Source organism: Phyllostomus discolor, chromosome 4 (genome assembly GCF_004126475.2).
Source record: "Phyllostomus discolor isolate MPI-MPIP mPhyDis1 chromosome 4, mPhyDis1.pri.v3, whole genome shotgun sequence".
Lineage (NCBI taxonomy): Eukaryota > Metazoa > Chordata > Mammalia > Chiroptera > Phyllostomidae > Phyllostomus > Phyllostomus discolor.
The window spans coordinates 22,395,334-22,418,040 of record NC_040906.2 but is presented as its reverse complement, the minus strand read 5'-3'; the positions used below and the strand labels follow the sequence as shown (position 1 = coordinate 22,418,040).

Below are 22,707 nucleotides of genomic sequence, written 5' to 3'. Positions count from 1 at the left end.
GCCCTGTTTTTTCATTTGTGAATGTGGGTGACCAAAGCTGTTACCTGTCTTTCGTTGCTTTTAAGGATTGCTGAGATGTCATTTGCAAAGAGATTTCATGGGTAACTTTGCACAAAGGTTTTTGGTTTTAAAGTTATGCTTGTAAATACTGTTAACCAATTATTCAAAATTTATCCATAATAAAAGCAATTATATATTTTATGGCAAAGATCACAAGTATCCTGATGATATCAGCAATTCGTGTAATTATTTTTAACTTTATTCAACATTATTCATTTACCGTAGTTTAATATGGCTTTGAACAGTCTAGAGCCTGTGGATTCACACCTGTTTGTATGAATGGCCCGCCTGGATAATGTGAGTTTCACAAGTACTGGTGGTGAGTTCCAGCATACGGGCTTCTGAGGCCTTATTGGCTGTCTAGTTTACAAACAGCTGATGGCTGTGGCTGCCCTTTTGACTGTAATGCAGGAGTTTTCGATTGTGTCACTTGGTGTTTTGGGACAGCTGTTTCTCTGTCTTGAAAGACTGTCCTGTGAGTTGTCAGATGCTTAGTGGCCTCTCTGGATTCTGTTCACTACATGCCGGTAACGTGTCATGTGACACACTCAAATTGTGACACAACTGGAAATGTCTCCAGACATCTTCAGATGTCCCCCTGGGAGACAAAACTGTCCTTGGCTCGGAGCCACTGCTGTCACACCCAGGGGATTTTTCTCGAGGCGTGGGAAGTGCAACAAACAAAGAAATAAAAGGAAAAAACTGGCTGGGCAAGTGTTCAGTGAGGCCTAAGAAACATGAAAACACTGTGCTCATACTGTCATGTAAAGAGGAGACAGGTGCTACTGAGTAGGGTATCTAGAACTTGGCGAGTGACTCAGTGTCTGCTTACTCATCTATAAATACGATAATAATGCCTGTCTCACTGGGTTAATATAAAGATTAATTTTATGTCAAGTACCTAGAAGAGTAACTGAATGTAATAAAACACCAAATAAATGTTACCGATTGGTATTATTACTATTAACCATTATTTTCCTGCTTGAGTAGGGTAATGTAACAGGTAATACTTCTAAGGAATTTACCCAAACTGAACACTTTTAGCTAATAGTGACTACAGAGGGCTCTATTTTGAAGAAGAGCACACACACACCCCACAAAATCTTACATCTTTGGTAGAATAAGTGGAAAGTGAAATTTATTTGATAATTTTGCAGGTATGTACCTATGAGTGTGTGTTGTATTATTTAGATGTTGCTACTTCCAAAAAGTATATCAGACGATACAATACATATAATACATAATATAAGCAACGCTATTAAAATAGAGGTAGGCGTGGACATTTTCAGACATGTAGAAATAGAAATAAAAGCCATCCCTTTCTAGTGTTTCAGAGCTAGCCAGCCATTAATAATCTAGACCTTTTAAAAGCAAACCCAGTTTTCATTTTGGCACACAAATGACAGCCAATGGTGACAGATCTCAGATCCTCACTGTCAAGAGGAGATGAGGGAATTACTGTGCTTTACCTATGGGAATCATTCCTTCCTAATGGTATCAGAGCCTGGGAGACTGAATATTCTACTCAAATTGCTATAAAGCAAGATCTCTGGTGTCTTGGTGATTATGCCTCTAAGAAAAATAGAGGAACAGACATTGCCTCAAACGAAGGTCTTTACACACACACACACACACACACACACACAGCATTACCATGGTAGTTAGAAGAAAAAGCAAGCAGAGAAAGGTAGAGAGCTGCACACTGTTGAGCACACAGTCGCAGATGCAAAACACGCCTGGCCTTGGAAACCTTTGAAAACATGGTCCAGTGCCTCTGGTGACTGGTGGTCAGCGCACGTCTGCACAGTGGGGAACTTTGGGATTACTCCCCGAGGGCCCCTAGAAACGGGGCGCTGGGATCGCAGCAGAATGGAGGGAAGCAGAGATAGTGCGAGTTGTGCGTGGCATTAGCGGCGCTCTTGATCAGTTGCCCTAGGGGTCCCCTGGGCCACGGGACGCAGTGACTCTAAGGAGGAGCGCGAGCGCCTCCCCGCTGCTCCCGCAGGCGGCGCCGGGGCCAACCCTCCCCGTCTGGGGTAGCGGGGCCACAGTCAAGGCCCGGACGCAATCAGCTTTCCCCAGAAGACCTCACCGAGCGCGTGCCGCCTGGTGGCCGGACCCGGATCCAAGACTAGCGAACCTCTGCAGCTCCGACTGCGGCATCCAAGGCCAGGTGGCCGCAGGCCCGGCCTCCGCGGCTGCGCCGCTCCCCGGACCATAAGTTTGTCTGGTGCTCTTCAAGTTCGGAGCGCGGAGCTTCTCCCGAGCGCCGAGAAGAGCGTCCTGCTTCTCGCTCCAGAGGCTATGGGCATGGCCCCGCCGGGGGCAGCGCCACACGTCTGGGGGTGGCTGCTGCTCGGCTGCTGCCTCCTCGCCGGAGCCCAGGTAAGAGCCCGGGACCCACGCGCGGCACCTGCTTTTCCGAACCTCCGAACCTCCGGCTGGATTCGGAATCAGGTATACCGAGACCACGGCGCTCTCGCTCTCTCTCTCTCTCTCTCACACACACACACACACACGCACACACACTTTAGTGGAGCTACAAAGATATACTTTGATGTCCTGGGGCGGGCGCTGCTGCAAATTAAGGGGGTATTTAGGAGCAATGGGGGCTCTGGATCCGGAGGGCAAGGCTGAGAGATGAAGGAACTTTTCTTACGCGCGTAGCCGCCTTCGCCCTCATTTAATTAATACAAATTATTTTTGTCTGCTGGCAATTTACCATCACTTTTGCGAACTTAAACTTCAAGGATTGGATTGTTACCACTATCTGAAAGGCTGTCTGGCTCTCCTTGGTAACAAATGATGTATTATCAAAACAAAAAGACTAGATAGAAAAAATATCGCCAAATAAAGCTTCGTTGTTAATGTTAAAGAATAGCGGTGGTTGTGATTTCGTACCATGCTAACTAATATTCTTCAGAGATTTTCTGGGCTTTCACAAGGGAGCCTCTCGCATGTGTAGGTCACATTTCACCTGTACATTTTTCTTGTGTCAAATAAAATCTAGAGTTTACACTCAGCTCTTAAGATGAACTAGGAGGAGAGGTACTGGTGTATGTAGTGCAGTTTTAAGAGCCCTGTGTATTTAAATTGAATCAACGTTATTACTCCTTTCTGTTCGGTAGGGGGCGCATCTTGACCACCAAATAAAAGCCCTAGTTTTTTTTCCCCCCTTTCTTTCAAATTCCTTCGCAGTGAGAAAATTAAGCATTGATTTATGCATTGATACTATATAAACTTAATACTATGTTATTGGCTTTCAGATGACCAACTTCAATTACAATTATACTAAAAGTGCAGTTGTTTTTTAACCACATAACCACAAACATGAAAGGAAATAGTGCCCTGCTAAATACTGGGGTTTAACCTAACATGACCAGGATATTTCCGTAAACTTGTTCTGTTTTTAAAAAGTCCAATAATGTGTGTGTTATACATTGACTAATAAGATTAGCTGTCAGAGTGGAGGAGGTTTGTGAGGCTGGTGAAAACTATGAAGGGATTAAGAATTAAAAAAAGACTCACAGTCACAGACAACAGCCTGGTGATCACCGGGGGGGGGGGGGGGGGGGGGGGGGAGAGGAGGTAGAAGAGAGTAAAGGGGGATAATGGTGATGGAAGAGACTTGAACTGGGGCGGTGAACACACAATACAATGTACACGTGATGTGTCACAGAGTCGTACACCTGAAACCCGTATAATTGTATTAACTAATGTCACCCCAATAAATTCAGTTTAAAAAAGATTAGCAATGGATGCTTAAATGTGTGGCATGCTTAAACTTGAAAATTTTCACCAACAAAAGTAATATAGCCGAACTGAAAAAAAAAAACACCTAAGATTTTGGTGATAGTTATAGAACGCTGGTGATCTCTACTATACTTCCTGTATTTCTGTCTCCTAAGATATTTGAATAACATGCTTAAACACGCTGCTTGCTTGTATAAAAGGCAAGTGAATGCTAACCATTTATTTACTCAGTGTTCTAGATTATTTTTTTCTAAGAAAACGGGAAAGTATTTATTAGTACAACAGCAACAACAAATCACTATGAGACCATGGACAGAGTATTTCCATTACTTTTAGACGAAATGGCATACTTTTAGTATGAAATGGTAATTTGTGTTAATATATTCCATTTTGGGCACTTTAAACAAAATCTGGAAGTTAAAGTGACTGGTATTGACATTGACATTGACAACTTCTCTGATCTTTAGTTTCTTTATCTTCGCTCCAAGCTCATGCATACATATATTTGACAAGTTTTTGATCCAGTGCTAGGACAACAAAGAGAACTCATGCAAGCAGAATTGGCATGTGTGGAATAAGTCTTTAATATTCAATAGATATTGGATCACATCACAAGATAGACAACATAGACTGGTACTTGTTGATTGTTTTAAAAATTTCTGTGTTTTTTGTTGGCAAAGATGTTGCCTTTGACTCAATGCACAGTTCAAGACTCATTCATTCATGCATCAGGCATCATTACAGAGCCCAGCAATACGTTTCCTCAAGTCAGGTACCACCTGGCAATGAGGACCACAATATGAAATGTGTAGTATTTTCTTTTCTGTGTCAGTGGTTCCTCCTGAAAGAGACTCTGAGATGGAATTAGGGCTGCAGTGGATATATTGGGGGGGGTAATGCCTGTGAGAGATAAAAGGGTACAGAGGCAGGACTGGATAGAGGGAGCCTCAGATTTGGGTGCAAATCTGACAAGTCTTGGCCAGCCCCATGGAGAGCCCTGGGACAGTGTGTCCATCGGAGGAGTCCCATGTGGTGATAAAATGGCCAGGCCCTAGCACTCCCGTTGTGCTCAGAATTATGGACGCATGTGCTTCCCCTCAGCAGTATCCACCCCCGGGTATAGATCCTGAGGAATCAGCTGGGGCTGTTTATGAGATCACAGACTTGGCTGCAGGGCTCAGACAGATGTTTGAAAGCAGTGCAGCTGGAGGCTGGCGGTTAACTGTGCTCCTAACAGACCAATGACTGGTCTTTCTTGAAGGACCATCTCCGTGGTAACCTCCACAGCTGCCTCCCTTACAGAATTATCAAGGAGCAACATTGGCTTTGCTGGGCTGACCCCACATGGCTCGGTCACCTTCCACAGGCTGCACGGCAGCAGATCGTGTGGCTCTCAGACAGCGTATGCGCAGAGAAGTGAGTACAAATCAATCAGCACAGCTAGCAAAAATTCCCAGAAGCTAATGACATACTGAGTGGAAGCAATAAGTTCCACCAGAGTACCAGGTGTGAGCAGACACTCACAGGCAGGTTTTCTTTTTTCTAGTTATTACTCATTTTGCCTGAGTGGAATCCCAGCGCTACCATGGACCTTCCCATGCAGGGGAAGGGGCACTGTCCTGGGAACCCAGAAAGCTGAGTTCACATTCTTCTGATAACAGACAGCCTCCCTGGGCATTACACTTGACCTCTCTATTCTCATTCTGTGTGTGGAGGATAACCTTCCAGTGTGAAGATTCATAGTCTACGGGAAAATCCAGACTATTAACAGGGTGGGAAAAAACTGATAATCAGTGATGACAGTTAGTTACTTAACATGTGCCAAATTCTGTGCTAAGCATTGCAATCTATTATTATCCCATTTAATTCTCATAGTAACTTTATGAGATAGGCACATTGTATAGATGAGAAAAGGGGGCCAGGAGGTTTTAGATAATATTCTCAAGTCCCACAGCTAGAGAGTCACGAGGCACACTCTGTCTTCCGTCTATTCCGGAGCCCACCCCTCAGACGGGTGCCTCATTATGGACAGCAGTTGGGCACTGCTTAGCTGAATTATGGATGCACGTGCTTCCCCTCAGCAGTATCCACCCCCGGGCATAGATCCTGAGGAATTTCTTGGTGACACAAGCCCATAGTGATTATTGCAATAATTCTCTGGTGTTAGAGAATTGAGGACAATAAAAAGTAATTGATTCAACGTGCACAAAGCAGCATGAATAAGATCTTTACAACAGGGTATAGTACAGCACAAACAAATGGGATGTGTGATACGACACCATTTAAATACGTTAAAAGACATGCAATAAACATGTTCATATAGAAGGTATATTTCATGTAAATGGTTGGATATGGGAAGGCAGAGAAGTAGGAGTGGAGGACAGCAACAAAAGGGGATAGACAGGTAATAGATAAAACAAAGAAACCTACACTCTCTCTCTGTCTCTTGTGTTGTTTGGGAACTATGGTGATAGGAGATGGAATTACCAACAAGCCATTACTGGTAGATTTCAAAAGAGGACATAGCTGGGACATGGGCAGCTTCTCCAAGACGGTGAGCTCAGGGACTACCCTCAGCACAAATGAAATGGAACTTAGTGCTAATTAGCTCTGTGTTGCGCTTGTTTCCATGAGCACCATTGTAGTCAAAGATCTATCTGATGGTTTGTTCTTCCTTCCTGTTGACAGCCAGGACTGTTTCCATTTGTCTGCTAATTATGGGGAGACCTGGTACCCCTGAGGGGTTGGCCTTCTTGGTGACTGCACTCATTGTGGGTGGTCCCTTCAGCCCCAGGGACCCAGGAGCAGCAAGGTGGATGGGAGCCACATGTGGCTTTTTCTAGGCAATGTGTAGAGAGTAGGTCTCGTTTACACAGGACTTTCTCAATTCATTGTAAGGAAAATGAGAGCATTTTCAACTAGCATTCACACATTCCTTTTAACTTCCTATCTTGAGCTTCAGTTGGTTTTGCCATCTGCTAGGAATCATCTCCTTTCTCTCCCCTTGGTTTTTGTCTTCCCTCTGAGTTGCTCTTCAAATTTTTTAATGGCAATGTGACTTTGCACAATTCATTTCACCTCTTTATGTCTCCATTTCCTCCATTCTAAAATGGGGAAAATAACCTCATTTATCTCAGAGAATGTGAGAGAGTATTGAATTTAAAAACATAAAAACAAGCTGTAATTGAAAAAAAAATAAAAGTGTACAAAGCAGATAAAAGCCTTAAGGTATCTGATAATAAAAATATCAGATCTTTTCTCTTGTTCTGATAGCCAATTAATAAAGGACTTTTCAATGGAATGATTAGTAGTAGTAGAGTGAGATATCTGAACATAGATATCTGAACCTGATTGGGAGCCACTGAAGGCTTTAAAATGGGGGGTGTCTGTGTGTGTGTGTGTGTATGTGTGTGTGTGTGTATGAGTTTCGCAAGGCTGTTCTGTCTGCCTGCAACACTCTTTCTTCTACTTGTGGTTCCTCCTGCAGAGCCTGGTAGACATTTCATTCATAGTACTAATAGAGGTTTTAATTTTACATTTATTTTTATGAGTACTTGATTAAAACCTATGACCCCATTGAAGAAGTCGTCTGGAGACAGAGCAATTGCTCCGAAGGCAGTGCAGCTGTCCTGACGGTCACTGGTGTGTCCTTGCACGAACGGAGATGCCACAAGGCCGATGGAACCCAGAGACGGAAGGTATATTCAGCTGAAGGAGGATTGGTCAGGGCCCGTCTGAAGAGTGAAATTTCTGGGTGAGCTGAGGGTGAGGAGCCTGTGATACATTTAGTAGGAGGTTGGATATTGGGTTATGGAGCTTGAGAAAAGCCTTGGATTTCGCATCATTACTTTACAGGGAGTACCTGAAGCCACATGTGTGACTAATATTCTCACAGAGAGTATAATTGTATTAAAAGGGCCAGCCAACTTGACTGGAAAAGAACATGTGGATGGTTTTCTGGACTATGTTATCAAAGGGGCTAGTAAACAATTTGGAACTCCCTGTGACAATGAGCGTAGTGCCTTTGGGTGGTAGGTTCTCCATCAATGTTTGTATAAGCTGATTTTTATCTCTTTCATTCCAAGAAAATTTATCCTCTTTGATCCCACTTGGAACTTGTCTCTAATCGTTTACTCAAGTTTTAATTTTAAAAAGGTCATTCTGTTCTAAAGGGCAGAGACAGCTGCCATGGGAACAGATGATGCAATGGAAGCTGCGTCTGGTGGGGAAGATGGAGAGGCGAGCACAGCTGGCAGAGCGTGCCTCTGAGAGCGTCCGTGTTTCCAGTGGGTTCTTGTCTTATAACCGACAGGCAGGCAGGCTAAGGGTTGAGCATGGCAATCATTCTGTTGGCTGACTCTCAAATAAAATAAACCATAATTTTTTGGAGAGAGAGGTTACTACATGAAATGGATAAGGTTATGAACTTTATTAGAAACAGAATTTGGAATCTGTTTCCTACTCTTTTAGCCCTTACTTAACATCTCAAAAACTCAGTTTCTTCATTTATGGAACAGTGAAGAACTAATGCCACATTCATTATGTTGGTGTGTGGATTACATGCAAACCTCAGGAGAAGCATGTAATGTAGTGCCTCTCAGAGAGTTTGCTTACCGTGAGTGTTGGCAAACATTGTCATTGTTCTCCTTGTTGTCATATCATCGTCATCATTGTTATCACAACTTCTATTCCATTTTCTAATTATGACTGGTAGAGGTGATCTCTATTATTTTTATCGATTGATTCATACCTACCAAGTTTATTCTTGAACAGTAACAATTTTCTCCAGCATCTACCTCTGCTTTTTCTTTTCATTTTTGTCTTATATTGGATTAGCTAGAATTCCCAGTATAATGTTGAATGGTAGTCATTATTACAGGTATCTTCTCTTGTTTATTACTTCAATAGGACTGCTAAAGATTAATTATTAAATGTGATATTTGCTCTAGGTTTTTAACAGATGTAACATCATTGCTAGTTTTGTTAAGTTGTTACATGTAGGCTAGAATAAGAGTTTTGAATGACAGTGTGTATGATATTTATTTTAAAGTCATAAGCATGTTATTTCTTTTAAAAATGTCATATTAGTTGCATTGAGCTTCTGCCACAGATACTGGGCTAGTTGAAAAAACAGAACTGATTTCCTACGGCATTGTGGCACCCAGTAGATGCTCATTAAATATTGATGTTTGTGTGATCATAGGTAGAAGGGCTATAATATATTGCTACTTGAATTAGCAAATCAATCAAATACTTTTGTTAATAATAAGATACAGATTGATAAAAAATTAAAATATCTCACAGACAAAAGTGTTGTCTACTACTCTTTGGCCAGATATTTTTGTGATGAGATTGGAACCATCTTACACATGTAATGAAAGTGCCTGAAGGCAGGCTTCTGTCTCTCCCTATTGAAACCCTTTACCTTGAATTGCAAACTGGCTGAAATTTCCTAAATGAGAACAATTTATACTACCTGTCATTTTCCCACTTATATAATCAGGCTAGCTCTGTTTTCTATGAGAAAAAAATTTTCCAGTTATTTTTTAAAAACATTTTTGAGATGAAGATTGTGGTTAACAATGCATTTAACCCAAGACTGTGGGCGTGGGCTCTGTCTAAGCTTGTGTAGCCTTCTGCCTGCCCCCGCGGGGGAATCTGCCTTCAGAAGGGCACTCGCGCCTGGAGTAAGTCCCTGGGTGGAACTTCTCTCACCGTATATTCTGGCACCTCAGTTTCTAGGGGACCAAAGTCTGTAAGGCACAACATCCAGAAGCTTTTGATAGTCACGTGAGACAAACTTCTGAGATCAGATGAGACTGGGCGCATTCAGTGTGGTATGGCCCTAGACTCATGGAAGCAAAACTTAAGCACAATGTTCGTGTTGATTAATTGAACTTAGAGATATATTAGAGACATCTGAGAATTAGATGAAACCTTGAGTAGACATATAGGGCTTTCCTGTAGTCTCAAAAATGCCTTTTAAAGTCCATCTGAAAGGCACGGCAGACCTCTATTTCTATGAGGTTGGTAAAATATTAATAACTGTGTTTTGTTTCTAGCCTATCATGTTTTCTGTGCCACTCACGGTGAATGTGTGCTAAGTGCCTGAGAGCCACACTGTCCTCCCCCAGGGCCAGATGCACAGTGCCTGTAGCTAGTATCTTCCCCGTGGATGGCCTCGACAAATACTCGTAGAATAAATACACGCAGCAGTCCTTGCTGCTAAACCAGCACAGACACTGTAAAATGGGTAGAAGTCGTCATTTCTGTGAACGTAAGGAGATGTCCTTCAATTAAAATTCTTCCTCCCGAGGTGTCTTCATTTCCAATGTAGTAAAATTGCACTGGACTGCTAAGTATGTTCATTGTGCAGGCTCTGTCTTCAAAGAAGCTTTCACTATGGAGGGGACAGGTTGCCAGTAAGCAGAGATGCGTTCCTTGCCTCTGTTCTTGGCTTTCATCTCCTCCCCTGCAGTATCTATCCATTTTCCTTCTTTCTAATGTGTCCAGTCTGCCTCTTCCTTCCGTCTGTGTAGGGTGTTGATGGTAGGTCCTCACTTGGGGACAGGAAGGCCTGCCTGATCTCTGCCCAAGGTTTCTCATGTTCAGCATTTTCTTTCTTTTTGTTTCAGTAGCTTACTGTGATCAAATATTGTATATTTAGAAAGTGGTAAAAGTATAGACTTGGTAATAATAGCAGTGGTAATAGTTAGTGCTTATACAGTGTTCTCTCTGTAAAGGCCCCTAATTAGGCATTCTATATGCATTATTTTCTTTAGTCCTCACAACCTCCTTATGAAGAAGGCTGAGCATTTTTATGTCTCTCCAACATCCGTTCTATTCCTTATCAACTGTGTGGCAAAGACTAGTAATTGGTAGAGTAATGATACACTGAAAAGAATGCAAACCCCTAAACCCTTGCTCTCATGAATTTTACATTCATGAATTCTCCTGAAGTCAACTTTACCTGGGGATTCGCATCCATGTGCTAAGAAATTTTACCTTGTCACGTCTCAGTGGAGGTAGAAGTTTAGGTGCCCCAGCCAGCTGCTGTTGACAGCCAAGGTGTGGAACTCCTTGTCACCGAGGACTGATGGTGTGAGTTCTGCTCTCATGTATTCCCACCACGCCGCAGTGGGGTGGACTCGGGGCTGCTAGGCTGACTCTCACTAGGTCTTCTCTGACACCACCCCAGCGCAGAGATGGAGGGACACCCTGCTACTGCCAGGTTGGGGTGGCAGTCCAGGCTCCCCACAGGGTCTCCACTGGCACCTGAGGTGGGAGGACAGTGAGTAGCCTTGTTACAGACCTGTGTGGATGGAAGTCCTGGCTCTCTAGTTAGCTCTGAAACTACTCTGGTGAGGATGCAGGGGCACTTCCTTATGGCACCTCCTTAAACCTCCATACACTTGGCCTTTGCTGATGTGGATGGTGGTTGGACTGTGTTTTTTTCTGTGGTTTTTGGGTTGGGCTGTTATTGTCTAAAAGTTTTCTGTCTTGTCAGACTGCCTCTTTCCTTTCTTTGCCATAAAGAGCAGGGGTGTTTGTTTGTATTTTTGACATTTTTGGGGGGTCAGTGCCTGTTGGTGTTTTAGAGTTGCCAGTTTCTAATCCAAGCTAGGAATATATGAGACCAAAAGAAAACCCAGAGAATTTCCTCCTGTATTTATTCTTCAGGATCTGAGGTCCCTACCTGGTCTGCTTTTTGCTTTCCACTTTTCAGAATCATCTTGTGTTCTTTTTATAGATAATGTCCCGAGTTTTTAGTTGTAATCACTGGAAGGAATAGAGGAAATATGTGTACTCCATCACACCAGAAATAGAAGGTCTAGAATGCTTCTTTTAAAATGCATCTAATTTATAAATTCATGTTGACTTTAAAATGGAATAAATGATGAGAGTGTTGTAATTATGAGGATTCATACTTCAGCATAAACAATTAGTATCTATAATGGCAACATTAGGTACTTTCAATAAGATACACATCATCAAATTAGGGCTTCTTTTAGCAATCAAGTCATGTGACAAATTGAAATTCAACACTTTATTTCAAATTGTAAATGATCACTTGCCCATGAAAAATTATTAACATCTATTTTCCTAAAAGTACCATTTCGTTTTGGTTGCAATGATTGCTTTTGGAATAACATAGAGTGTGAAACATTGAAGTAGACATTGGCTATGAAACTTTGAAGTAGATACTGAGTATGAAAAGCGCTCTTCTGTTTTAAATGAACTATGATTTTAATGTCTACAGTGAAGAATGCTTGTATCTCTAAGAAAGGAGGAGAAAAGGCAATATAAAAGATGTAATAAGCATTTTCTTACTCTCACTTGAAATGACTAAAGATCAATTTAACAGATAAAGAATTAGTACATCTTAATCAAATTTGCTTCTGGATTAAACTGGCTATGTTTTTTTGAATAAAGTATGTTTAGAAGCTGTGGTTTACAAAATGCTTAATTTCTGAAAGGATTATCACAGTGAAAGAGCTACATATGTACAAAAGAACACAAAAATGTATTTGTTCAAGTAAAAATGGTACAGGGAGTGATTTGAAATATTTGTGTTTGATATTGAAGTCAAGCTTTTCTGAATCAAATTTGTAGTTCTGAAATTTGGTCACAGCTTAACCAGTATTTTCTAGGATTTAAGTCAAAGAAATTAACTATTGAGCTGGAAAAAAAAGTCATGAAAAAGGAACAACTTGAATATTTTCTGACTTTCTGGGGAATGAATGGGGAAGAAGTCAATTTTCCTTCCAGGCCTACTCAGATGACTCATGTGGTCTTATTTTATTCTCCCTTTGTGATATGTGAGATTTTATGGCTCAATTTTTGTGTGGCTGCTTATAACTCGGAATCTGCATTGTGTTAGCCTTACATGCAGCTGTTAAGTCTGTTGTGTGAGCCAACACACTCCCCAGGTTCATTTTTGATTATTCTCTTGTTTCATGAAAAAATTATTAAACTATATGTGGGCATTGAGCTATGAATATTATCTAGCCAAATGTCCAAAACTATATACCTGATTATTTATGGAGCTACTCTTTATATTATAAATATATCAGTATTAGACAAAAAACCTCATAATTTACAGGAATAACACATTTTTTTGCTACTAAAACTAGTTCTTATGACAGATATTTTTTCTGTAACCTTCATTTCAGTTTAACCTGTCGGTCTCTCATTGTGTGTCATTTCAAATAGTTGTGTCATAATGATTAGTAATCTGTAATTGTTCTTCTTTATGTCTAGTGATATAAATATCTTTCAATTTCTAGGTTCAGTCCATAATGTGTTGTTATAAATATAGTATTAAATATATATGAAAAGGCTTATTTTCCATTTTCCTTAAATAATGGTTCTCGAGAATAAGTGTATTTGCAGCTGAAATGAAAGATTTGGGATTGGCAAAGGACTATAGGGAGTTTGTCACTCGGATAAACTGATAGTTTTTGTCATCTCGTTGGGTGTAAGAATCTCTGAGTCCCTAATTGAAAACAGACCTGCAACACTCTGGGCCCTGGTACCGTTAATACAGAACACAACATGCAGTATCCTTTTTCTAGCAAATAGATGATCGCTTGCAGAAAATTGTGGTTGTTTCAAAATATATTTACAAAGTTTCTGGTACTTCCCTTGAAGAGGTGGAGATTAGTTTCTCTCTCCCTGAGTGAGAGTTGGTGACACACTCTTAACAAATAGAATACGATGGGACCGATCATGAGCGACATCTGAGACTAGGTCATAAAAGGCTTGTCGTTTCCTTGCTTTCTTTCTGGAAGCACTCGCTCTGTGGGAAGCCAGTGGACATGCTGTAAGGACGCCCAAGCACCCGTACGGAGAGAACCATGTGGTGAGGAGCTCAGTCCCCCCGCCAATAACCATGTGAGCGGGCCATCGTGGAACGGGGTCCTCCAGTCCTGGGCCAGTCTTCAGATGAGGGCAGCTATGGCTAAAGTCTTGGCTGCAATCTCCTAAGAGGAAACTCTGAACCAGAACCACCCAGCTAAGCTTCTCCAACCTGTGAGACAATTAATGTTTGTTGTTTTAAGACACAGAGTTTTGGGTTAATTTGCTACACTGCCATAGGTGACAAATACAGATTTTCCCTGCCTTAAAGTTCTGTTCCTCTGGAATCACTTTTGGTACAAAATAAATTGCATCACATTGGATAGAAGCATGACTTTGTTATTGAATGTTTTGGAAACTAAGTGGTTTAAAGAGATCTGTATGGTGCCAGGTTGACAGAGGTGGATTTGGGTGGCTTTGTAATGGTGTAAACTTGACTGTGTTAGACTATACTTCCCGGGATCCCCTTCCCTTTATGTTTCCGGTGAGGGTGAGCCACGAGAGGCAATTTTTCATGAGTGTCAGAGGGCAGAGATGAAGCAGCAACAGTTTTGGTTTTTTACACCAGAAGGTCAAGGCTGGCACTTTTGTATCACACAGGATATTCCTTATCTGTGGGCTCATCTCATTGGAGAGGGGCTGTAGGCAGATCTGCAACTGCTCTCCCTTCCCTGGGTCCTCCTTTAACTTCTCTGGTTCCTGGGCCAAGTGCATGTTTAGGTTTTTGATGAACCTAAAGAGACTGAGTGATTTGCCCAAGGTTTCACAGTAATTCTTCAGTAGAGCTAAATTTAGCCTCCTCATCCATTCTCTTTCTGTGTGCTATAACTGACATATTGCAAGAAAATAAATAAAATATCAGGTCTCCATAACATTCTAGGAGTTTCCCAATCTGTTTATTATTTTTCTAATTATATTTTGTCTAATATAATTACTTAATAATATTAAAATTTTCTTGTATGGGAAAATTTTTTCTTTAAGCAAATTAGGTAAAAGTAAGATTATCCTAATATCTTATACATTGATGGATTTTGAATTTTGATTCAAATAAAGGACTATTTCAGATAGCTTGATATCAAAACTTCAATTTTCAATTATATTAGAAGGGAAAACCACTCAAGTGTATATCGTGGCTTTAAGAACTATTGCGAGAGTGTTTTTCACTGTTCCTGTTTTGCTCATTTCCGCAGCTGGATTCTGATGGCACCATTACTATCGAAGAGCAGGTTGTCCTCGTGCTGAAAGCCAAAGCGCAGTGTGAACGCAACATCACCGCTCAGCCCCAGGAAGGAGGTAACGTTGCTAAGCAAATCGTGTCCTCCTTGTGGCTCTACCCCAGCCTGCACCAAGATTGCAGATTTCCCTCCTTATCTAGTATTAGGAGAGCCCTGTTAGTCATTTCGTTTCCAAATGGAGGGGTGTGTACAATAAGGCTCTTCTCATCTCTTTAACCCACTAGCTCTTCCCTCCCTATGGCAGGAGTAACTTGCTTGAGTTGTGAGTTTGGGAACAGCAACTGTGCACACCAGCCTGTGTCTCTGGCCTGTCTTTGGGATCTGTCTGCCTGCAGGGAGCATGCCTGCGGGTATAACCACGATCACGCAGGAAGTTTGGAGGGGTGGGCTCTGTCCCTCTGGGCGTGGCCTGCAGTTTTGGGTAGGTCACAAAATCCAGAGGAACAAAAAAACAAGCCCTTTTATATGTATCTAAGTCATGTTATCCCAAAAACCTTTTCTTTAAAGTGATTATTTAATCTTCGCCTGTCTGATTCCTTATGTAGTTTCTCAGATAGTTGCAAATTTAACTGGGAAGGGAACTACTATTTACCGAGCTCCTTAAATTCCCAACAATCTGAATGCAGCAGACAACGTCCTTGAAGCTATGTCCTGTGATAAAATATGTAGTTTGATATCTGCTTGGTTCTAGTCTCCAAATATTACAAAACTTTTGTGATGAGTTCTCAGTTGGTTATTATCAAAGAAGGTGTTCTGCATGATGCTGATTGTTAACAATGGGTTGTGACTTCCTGGCTTATATTGTGGTCAGTTTTAATAAGTGTTCCATGTGGGCTTCAGAGGAATGTGATTCTCTGAGTCCATTGTCTCCCAGTGTCCACTAGGTTAAGGTTATTGGTTATATTGTTCATGTATTCCATATCCACTGTGATTCTCATCTGCTTGGCCTATTCTCATCTGAGGTTTATATCTTAAAATCTCCCACTATGATGGTGAATTTTTTGCTTCGTATATTTTGAAAATATTAGGTATATGCAAGTTTAGAAATGTTATATTTTCTGGTAAATTACACCTTTCATTGATATGAAACAGCCCTCTTTATCTCTAGTAGACTTTTGCTTTAAATACTAAATAATATAAAATTATTATAAGTATTAAAAGCACCAATATTTAATAAAGAAAATTTGTTTCTTTCTCTCTTGGTATTTGCCTTGCATATCTTTTTCCATCCTTTAAAAATGTCACTAATTATAAAATGCACACGACATTAAATTTACTATTCTTAAACATTTTTGGTATACATTTCAGTAGTGTTACATATATTCACATTGTGGTACAACCAATCATCTTGCAAAAATTGGTACTTTATGTCCATTAACCAACTTCCTATCTTTTCCTATTCTTTTACTAAACTTTTCTGTATACTTATGTTTTGGTAGTGTCTTTTATAAACAAGAAACGTGCGGGTTCCTTGTTATCTATTTTGATGATCTTTGTCTATTAAGTGAAATAATTGGTCCAATTACATTAATTGTGTTTATTAATATATAGTACCTGAATTTAATTCTACTAGTTAATTCATGTTATTTGGGCTTTTCATTTCACCACCTTTTCCTTCCTTCCACTACTCACCCCATCTTCTTTTGGGTTCTTTTGACTTGAGACTTGTTTCTTGGCTCATCCTTCCTCCCCCTGTTACTTTGTGAGATATGTATCATGTTTAATTATTCCAGTGATTAACCTAGAAAAGCCTCCAGTGCAGTGCTTGCCGACCCTATAGAATGATTTCTGGCCCCAGATTTATTCTTGTAATTTATGGCCAGATAAGTCATGTTTTTTTTAAGATTTTATTTATTTATTTTTAGAGAGGGAAGGGAGGGAGAGAGAGAGAGAGAAACATCAATGTGTGGTTGCTGGGGGTCATGGCCTGCAACCCAGGCATGTATCCTGATTGGGAATTGAACCTGCGACACTTTGGTTCGCAGCCCGTGCTCAATCCCCTGAGCTACGCCAGCCAGGGGATAAGTCATGTTTTAAGAAAGAAGGTCTTTACATTATTTTAGCCTTTGTTGATACCTTGCTCTGGGAAGCAGCTGTCTGGACAGCCAGACTAACAGTGTGAGAGAGGGGGATCAGCCATGCTGCCGGTAAAGGCCGTGGAAGGAGCACCACACCGTGAGGAATTTGTAAGGATTATTACCTACAGAGGGCTGAATGAACTATTTTCTATGAAATCTCAGGACATTTTGAGCTGGAAGATATCTTAGGGATTACTTAGTCCAACATTATCATCTTCAGTGTCCTTTTCCCATTTGTCAAGTATACTCTGTGTCCCCAGTGTGTCGCTTCTGTACTAAACATTAGAAAAAATAAGTCCGATTCTGTCTTTGCCCTGCAGAGATTGTGACATAGTTAGGGAGACGGATACTCTTCAGTAGGATGTTACTAACAACAGAGGCATCACACTGGGGAAAAGGCAGCTTTGCTCATTGCAGAGGGGTTTGGGGAGGCTTCCTGGGGGAGTGAGAGGTGTAGAGGAGGAAGGAAAGATGTTCCAGGCACAGGGAACAGGGCAAGTGAAGGCAAGCGAGTGTGACTCAGCAACACGCCACGGAGTCGCACGTAAAAAGAGCAGAGGATCTAGATGTAAACTTGTATAATATCTAAAGGTGTGGAACATATGAAACAAGTGGATGGATCAATATTAAAGGAGAAAAGACACTTTCTTTGAGATCTTTCTCCATACAAATAGAACTGAATGAAATCTGGTCAAACTTTGGTCTACCTGTGAACAAAAAAAGTCTAATTATATGTAAATTGACTCTAAATTTCTTCCCTTTGTATGTAGAAATGTAGAATGACATTTGAATTCACTAGCTAAATTAAGAAATTTTTATTTTCAATTTTATCTAAAATCAAGAGATGCATATTAAAATATTTAGGAGTGAGCTGTTATGCTATCTGCAATTTAATTTACCACCACAAAAAACAAATATGAAATAATATGGCAAAATATTAACAAGTGTCAATTCTAGATGATGGATATATCATATTCTCTGTTTTGTTTATAAAAAATTATGATAAAAAATAAAATTTTCTTCATGTCTGTGAAAGAAAGAAAAAGGCAATGCAAATGCAAATTCCTAGTTATAAAACTATTCACATGTTTAAAAACGCAAACCAAAATATTACTGACCCTGGCTCCACTCACAAATGTATGGTTACCCTGTGTCAGAGGTCACTGTAGAACTGAAAAGAGACTAAGTCAGGGCCTTGAAATTTTAGATTGTCCTGTGAAAAATAGCGCAGGTTAACAAACTTCACCGATACCAGTTTATCCTATCACATACAAAAGAGAACAGGAAATGTGATTAATGATATTAATTTATGAAGGGAGACTGGAGAGTCATCAGGCAATTAATTAGTTTCTTGCTAAATAATGGAAGTATTTACTCACAGAAGATGTGAGATAATTATCAAAGACTAGATGTTAATTCAGGTCTCTGTATTACCAGTGAGGTCATGGCTTCCTCAAGCTTTTCAAGCTTTTGAGAATATTTATCATTGTCTTTGTCAGAGAGCCACCAGAGAGGTGAACATGGTGTATAGAAACTTCATTTTGGGGAGTATTGGTTTTCTGGATTTTGGGGGTCATGTCTGTGTACGTATGTGTGGACTGGTTCGTCTGCAGGGAACTAGAAAACTGTCCTTTTCCAAACATGGAGAAAAACGTGCATACAGTTTAAAGTCCACATAACTATAGAACAAACTGGTCATTGCATTTCAGCCTTATTTGAAGACCTTATTCCATCACGTGACCAACTCTGGCCAGAACGCCTCACATGACATTGCTGCGTACATTTTAGAGGGACAACTAGTTACAAGAACACAGGAATGTGTGTTTGGTGTTAATTTATGTAGACTGCACAGTGGATGTGTACCTGGTAAAGGGTTGGGCAGCATGGATGAGCAAGGATGCACGGCTTGTAAAGACAAAGCAATGGGTGGGAAGCCATCTGGTGTGCTATCAAGACAGAGAAAAGTGTCTAGTGCAAAGTTGGTGGGAGAGATCGATGCATTCCACTCTGTTTAGACAGGAAGGAAAACAACCAGACAAAAAGCAGGTGAGGGTGGAGAGGCAGGTGAGCTGTGCCCAAGAAGCAGGAGCCAGTGTGAGGAGATCCTGGTTGCTTGTGGAATGTAAAGCCCAGGCTTTTATTATATGAACACAGTGTGGCTGTTTCCGGGAATAGGTTCTCTTCTGTAAGAGCAGTGTGGGTGAGGGAAGACATTTTCTTTCTTTTTTTTTTTTTTAAAAAAAATTGCATCAGCAAGGCACAAAGTGAATCAAATATTTGTTTCCCTGTGATATGGTGGACACTAAGAAGTGAATTTCAGATTTATGCTGAATTCTGTTTTGCAGAGATCTGTTTGTGGGAGGTTCTGTTATGCTGAGTGTTCAAAACTGAACAAACAACCTGAGGTCATGAACATTAGTGAGAACGAAAAAACCTCAGCCACAGTTAGTGTAATTAGTAGCTAAAAAATTGAGAGAGCTGTAATGGATAGTACCCGTACTAACAAAATAATGACCGTCCCAAAGATGTCCACTCCCTAATATCCGGTGTTATGCCTGTGTATGTCCTGTTACATGATAAAGGGGCATCGCAGATGGAGGTGAGGCTACGGGACTTCAAAGAGGTACATCATCCTGGATTACTCGGGTGGGCCCAGTGTGTTAGCATGGACCCTGAAAAGTGGTTGAGGAAGACAGAGGAGTCACAGAAAAGAAAGCGAAAGAGAGACTTGAAATGTGACAAGGCTTCGTTGACTTTAAAGATGGAGGGAAGGGGTCTTGAGCTAAGAAATGTAAGCAGCTTCTAGAAACTGAAAACAGCCCTCAGGTGACAGCCAGCAAGGAAATGGGGACCGCAGTCCTGCAGCTGCAGGGAACTGAGTTCTGCCAGCAGTTGGAACGAGTAAGGAGACAAGTTCTCTGTGAGAGACTCCAGAAGGGAACACAGCCCTGGCCAGACCTTGATTTTGGCTGTGTGGGTCTAGAAGCAGAGATCCAGCCGTGCTTGCTGGACTTCTGATGGACAGAATAGTGAAGTAAGAAATTGTGGTAATTTGTGAAGGTTGTACCAGCAAATGAAAACAGTACCTGTTAAGAGTGGTCCCTGTTTGGGAGGTCGGGATATACCATGACTGATGTGCTCTCTTTTCGGAAGGTCAGTACATGCCCACTGAAGAGGAGTCCTGCAGAGCCAACTGCTGACACCCGCTGATTCTTGTTCAGCCCCTGTCACGGGCCAGGTGGCTAATGCATGAGAGTAAACAGAAAAAATCCCCCACCCTCAGGGGGCTTCAACCCTGTGGTTTAAGAAAATGATAGTAAAATAACACAATATTCGAAGGTAAAAAATATAGAAGGAAAAGCGATAAGGAGTGTGTCAGGGTGTAACTTCACAAGGGGAAAGTCCACTCAGAAGCTGAAGTTTGAGACCTGGATGGCATAGCTCAGTGGATTGAGCTTGGGCTGAGAACCAAAGCATCGCAGGTTTGATTCCCAGTCAGGGCACATTCCTGGGTTGCAGGCCATGGCCCCCAGCGACCACACATTGATGTTTCTCTCTCTCTCTCTCTCTCTCTTTCTCTCTCTCTCTTTCTCTCTCTCTTTCTCCCTTTCCTCTCTAAAAATAAATAAATAAATAAAAATCTTTAAAAAAAAAGAAGTTGAAGTTTGGGTAAGACCTGTAGGAGGTAAGGGAATAAGCCTCGAGGCTGTCCGAAGGAATGGCGTTGAGTTCACAGGAGAGAATAGAGGCCTTTGGCAGGGGTTGAGGTCAAGGAGGCAATCTAGGGGAGAGGGCCATCCTGTCGGGGCCTTCGGACATTGTAAAGACTCGGCTTTTGCTCAGAGGGAGATGGGAAGCCTTTGGACGATCTGGCGCTGTTGTGTTAAGAATAAATTAAAGGACTTATTTCACTTAGCATAATGCCCTCTAGATCCATCTATGCTGTCGCAAATGGTAAGATTTCATTCTTCCTTCTGGCCAAGTAGTATTCCATTGTAGATCTGAACCACATCTTTATCCAGTTGTCTATTGATGGACACTGAGGTTGCTTCCATGTCTTGGATACTGTAAGTGATGCTGCAATGAATATACAGGAACGGATGAATATATCTTTTTGAGATAAGTCAGACAGAGAAAGACAAATACCATATGATTTCACTTATATATGGAATCTAAATAACAAAATAAACAAGCTAAACAGAAACAGACTCGGATACAGAGAGCAAACTGATGGTTGCCAGATGGGAGGGGGGTTTGGGTAAACTGGGTGAAAAAGATGAAGGGCAGTCACAAAACAGTCTCGGGGATGTAAATACAGTGTAGGGAATATAGTCAATAATGTTACAGTCACTGTATATGGTGCCAGTAGGTACTAGGCTTATGGGAAGGTCTCTTCATAAATTACATAAATATCTAAACACCATTCTAATACCTGAAGCTAACACAGTATTGAATGTCAACTGTAATTTTAAAAAAAAGAAGAAATGTAAGGAGAGCAAGTGCAGAGGCAGGAAGACCACGTCGCCGACGATGGGTGCGGACCGTGCCGGCAGCAGTGGAGGTGGTGAGAAGTGAGAGGGTCCTGGATGCATCGTGAGGAGAGGGGCGCTTATGAGAATGTTTTGTGAAATGAGTGCTAGACGCAAAGAAATTACTAAAATTATTAGTGAAAGGCAAACCCAAATCTTGGAGCTTACCTGTGAAGCTTAATCCATTTCATGCGTCATATTTTTTAACAGCAATTTTAAAATAAAACCTAGGGTACAAGATGTAGCTATACCTGTAATAATAGGAAACATTTTACTGCAGAAGTTGTTCACAGTGAATTCTGATGTTTCTTATATACTAACTGCTGTAACTCATTCATGTTGGAATCACTAAAATATTTTTAATTTATGCAAATCAAGTGTCCCTATCAATGGCCTTTTAATGGGGCTGAGTGCATGAATTTTGGGACATTTACAGCCTATCTACCTCGTTCTAGTTTCCAAAACTACCAATTTGTTTTACACTTCGCTACAGGCAGTGGCTTGAAATTCTGTAGTTTGAATGAATTTACTCCCTGATCCTAATTACATTTTTGTTTATTTGCTTTTAAATTTCTTTTTTCATCAGAGGGAAATTGTCTTCCAGAATGGGATGGACTCGTTTGTTGGCCCAGAGGAAAAGTGGGGAAAATGTCAGCTGTCCCATGTCCTTCTTATATTTATGACTTCAACCATAAAGGTATTGGGTTTTTCTGAAATGGTTAATTTGGAACAGAAATTTTTTTTTTTTTTTTTTTTTTTTTTTTTTTTTTTTTAGTAATGAACTCTAAGGGACCTGAGCAATCTCACTGATTTTCTTCCTGTCTTCACAGGCATTGCTTTCCGACACTGTAACCTCAACGGAACATGGGATTTTATGCACAGTTTAAATAAAACCTGGGCTAATTATTCAGACTGCCTTCGCTTTCTTCAGCCAGATATCAGCATAGGAAAGGTAGTGGTAATTTTGTATTTGTGGACCCTTAAGGGAAAGCAAAATAATGATTTTTTTTTGCAATTTTTGATTGTCAACCATTATATGTAAAATCCCTTTTTGTTCTATGACACAAAGATTATAAAAGGTAAAAACAAGGTTGGGATCTTCAGATACCTAGTTGAGGAAAGGTCCAGGGCCTAAAACATTCTGGTGTCTTCTCTAGGTTAGAGTGACCTGGCTAAGATACATACATATATGCT

The 22,707-nt window shown here is 40.9% G+C and overlaps 1 protein-coding gene across 2 annotated transcripts in view; it reads left to right on the top strand.

The window, feature by feature from the left end:
* The first annotated feature begins 1,684 nt into the window (after window positions 1-1,684).
* The window catches only part of PTH2R (parathyroid hormone 2 receptor), a 58,000-nt gene continuing 36,977 nt past the window's right edge, over window positions 1,685-22,707 (top strand). For both annotated transcript variants that reach the window (XM_036022957.1, XM_028510734.2), the window contains exons 1-4: window positions 1,685-2,445; window positions 14,862-14,964; window positions 22,100-22,210; window positions 22,344-22,465. In XM_036022957.1, the coding sequence (XP_035878850.1) occupies window positions 2,365-2,445; window positions 14,862-14,964; window positions 22,100-22,210; window positions 22,344-22,465 (417 nt within the window). In that variant the 5' untranslated portion in view covers window positions 1,685-2,364. The remainder of the gene's footprint in view (window positions 2,446-14,861; window positions 14,965-22,099; window positions 22,211-22,343; window positions 22,466-22,707) is intronic.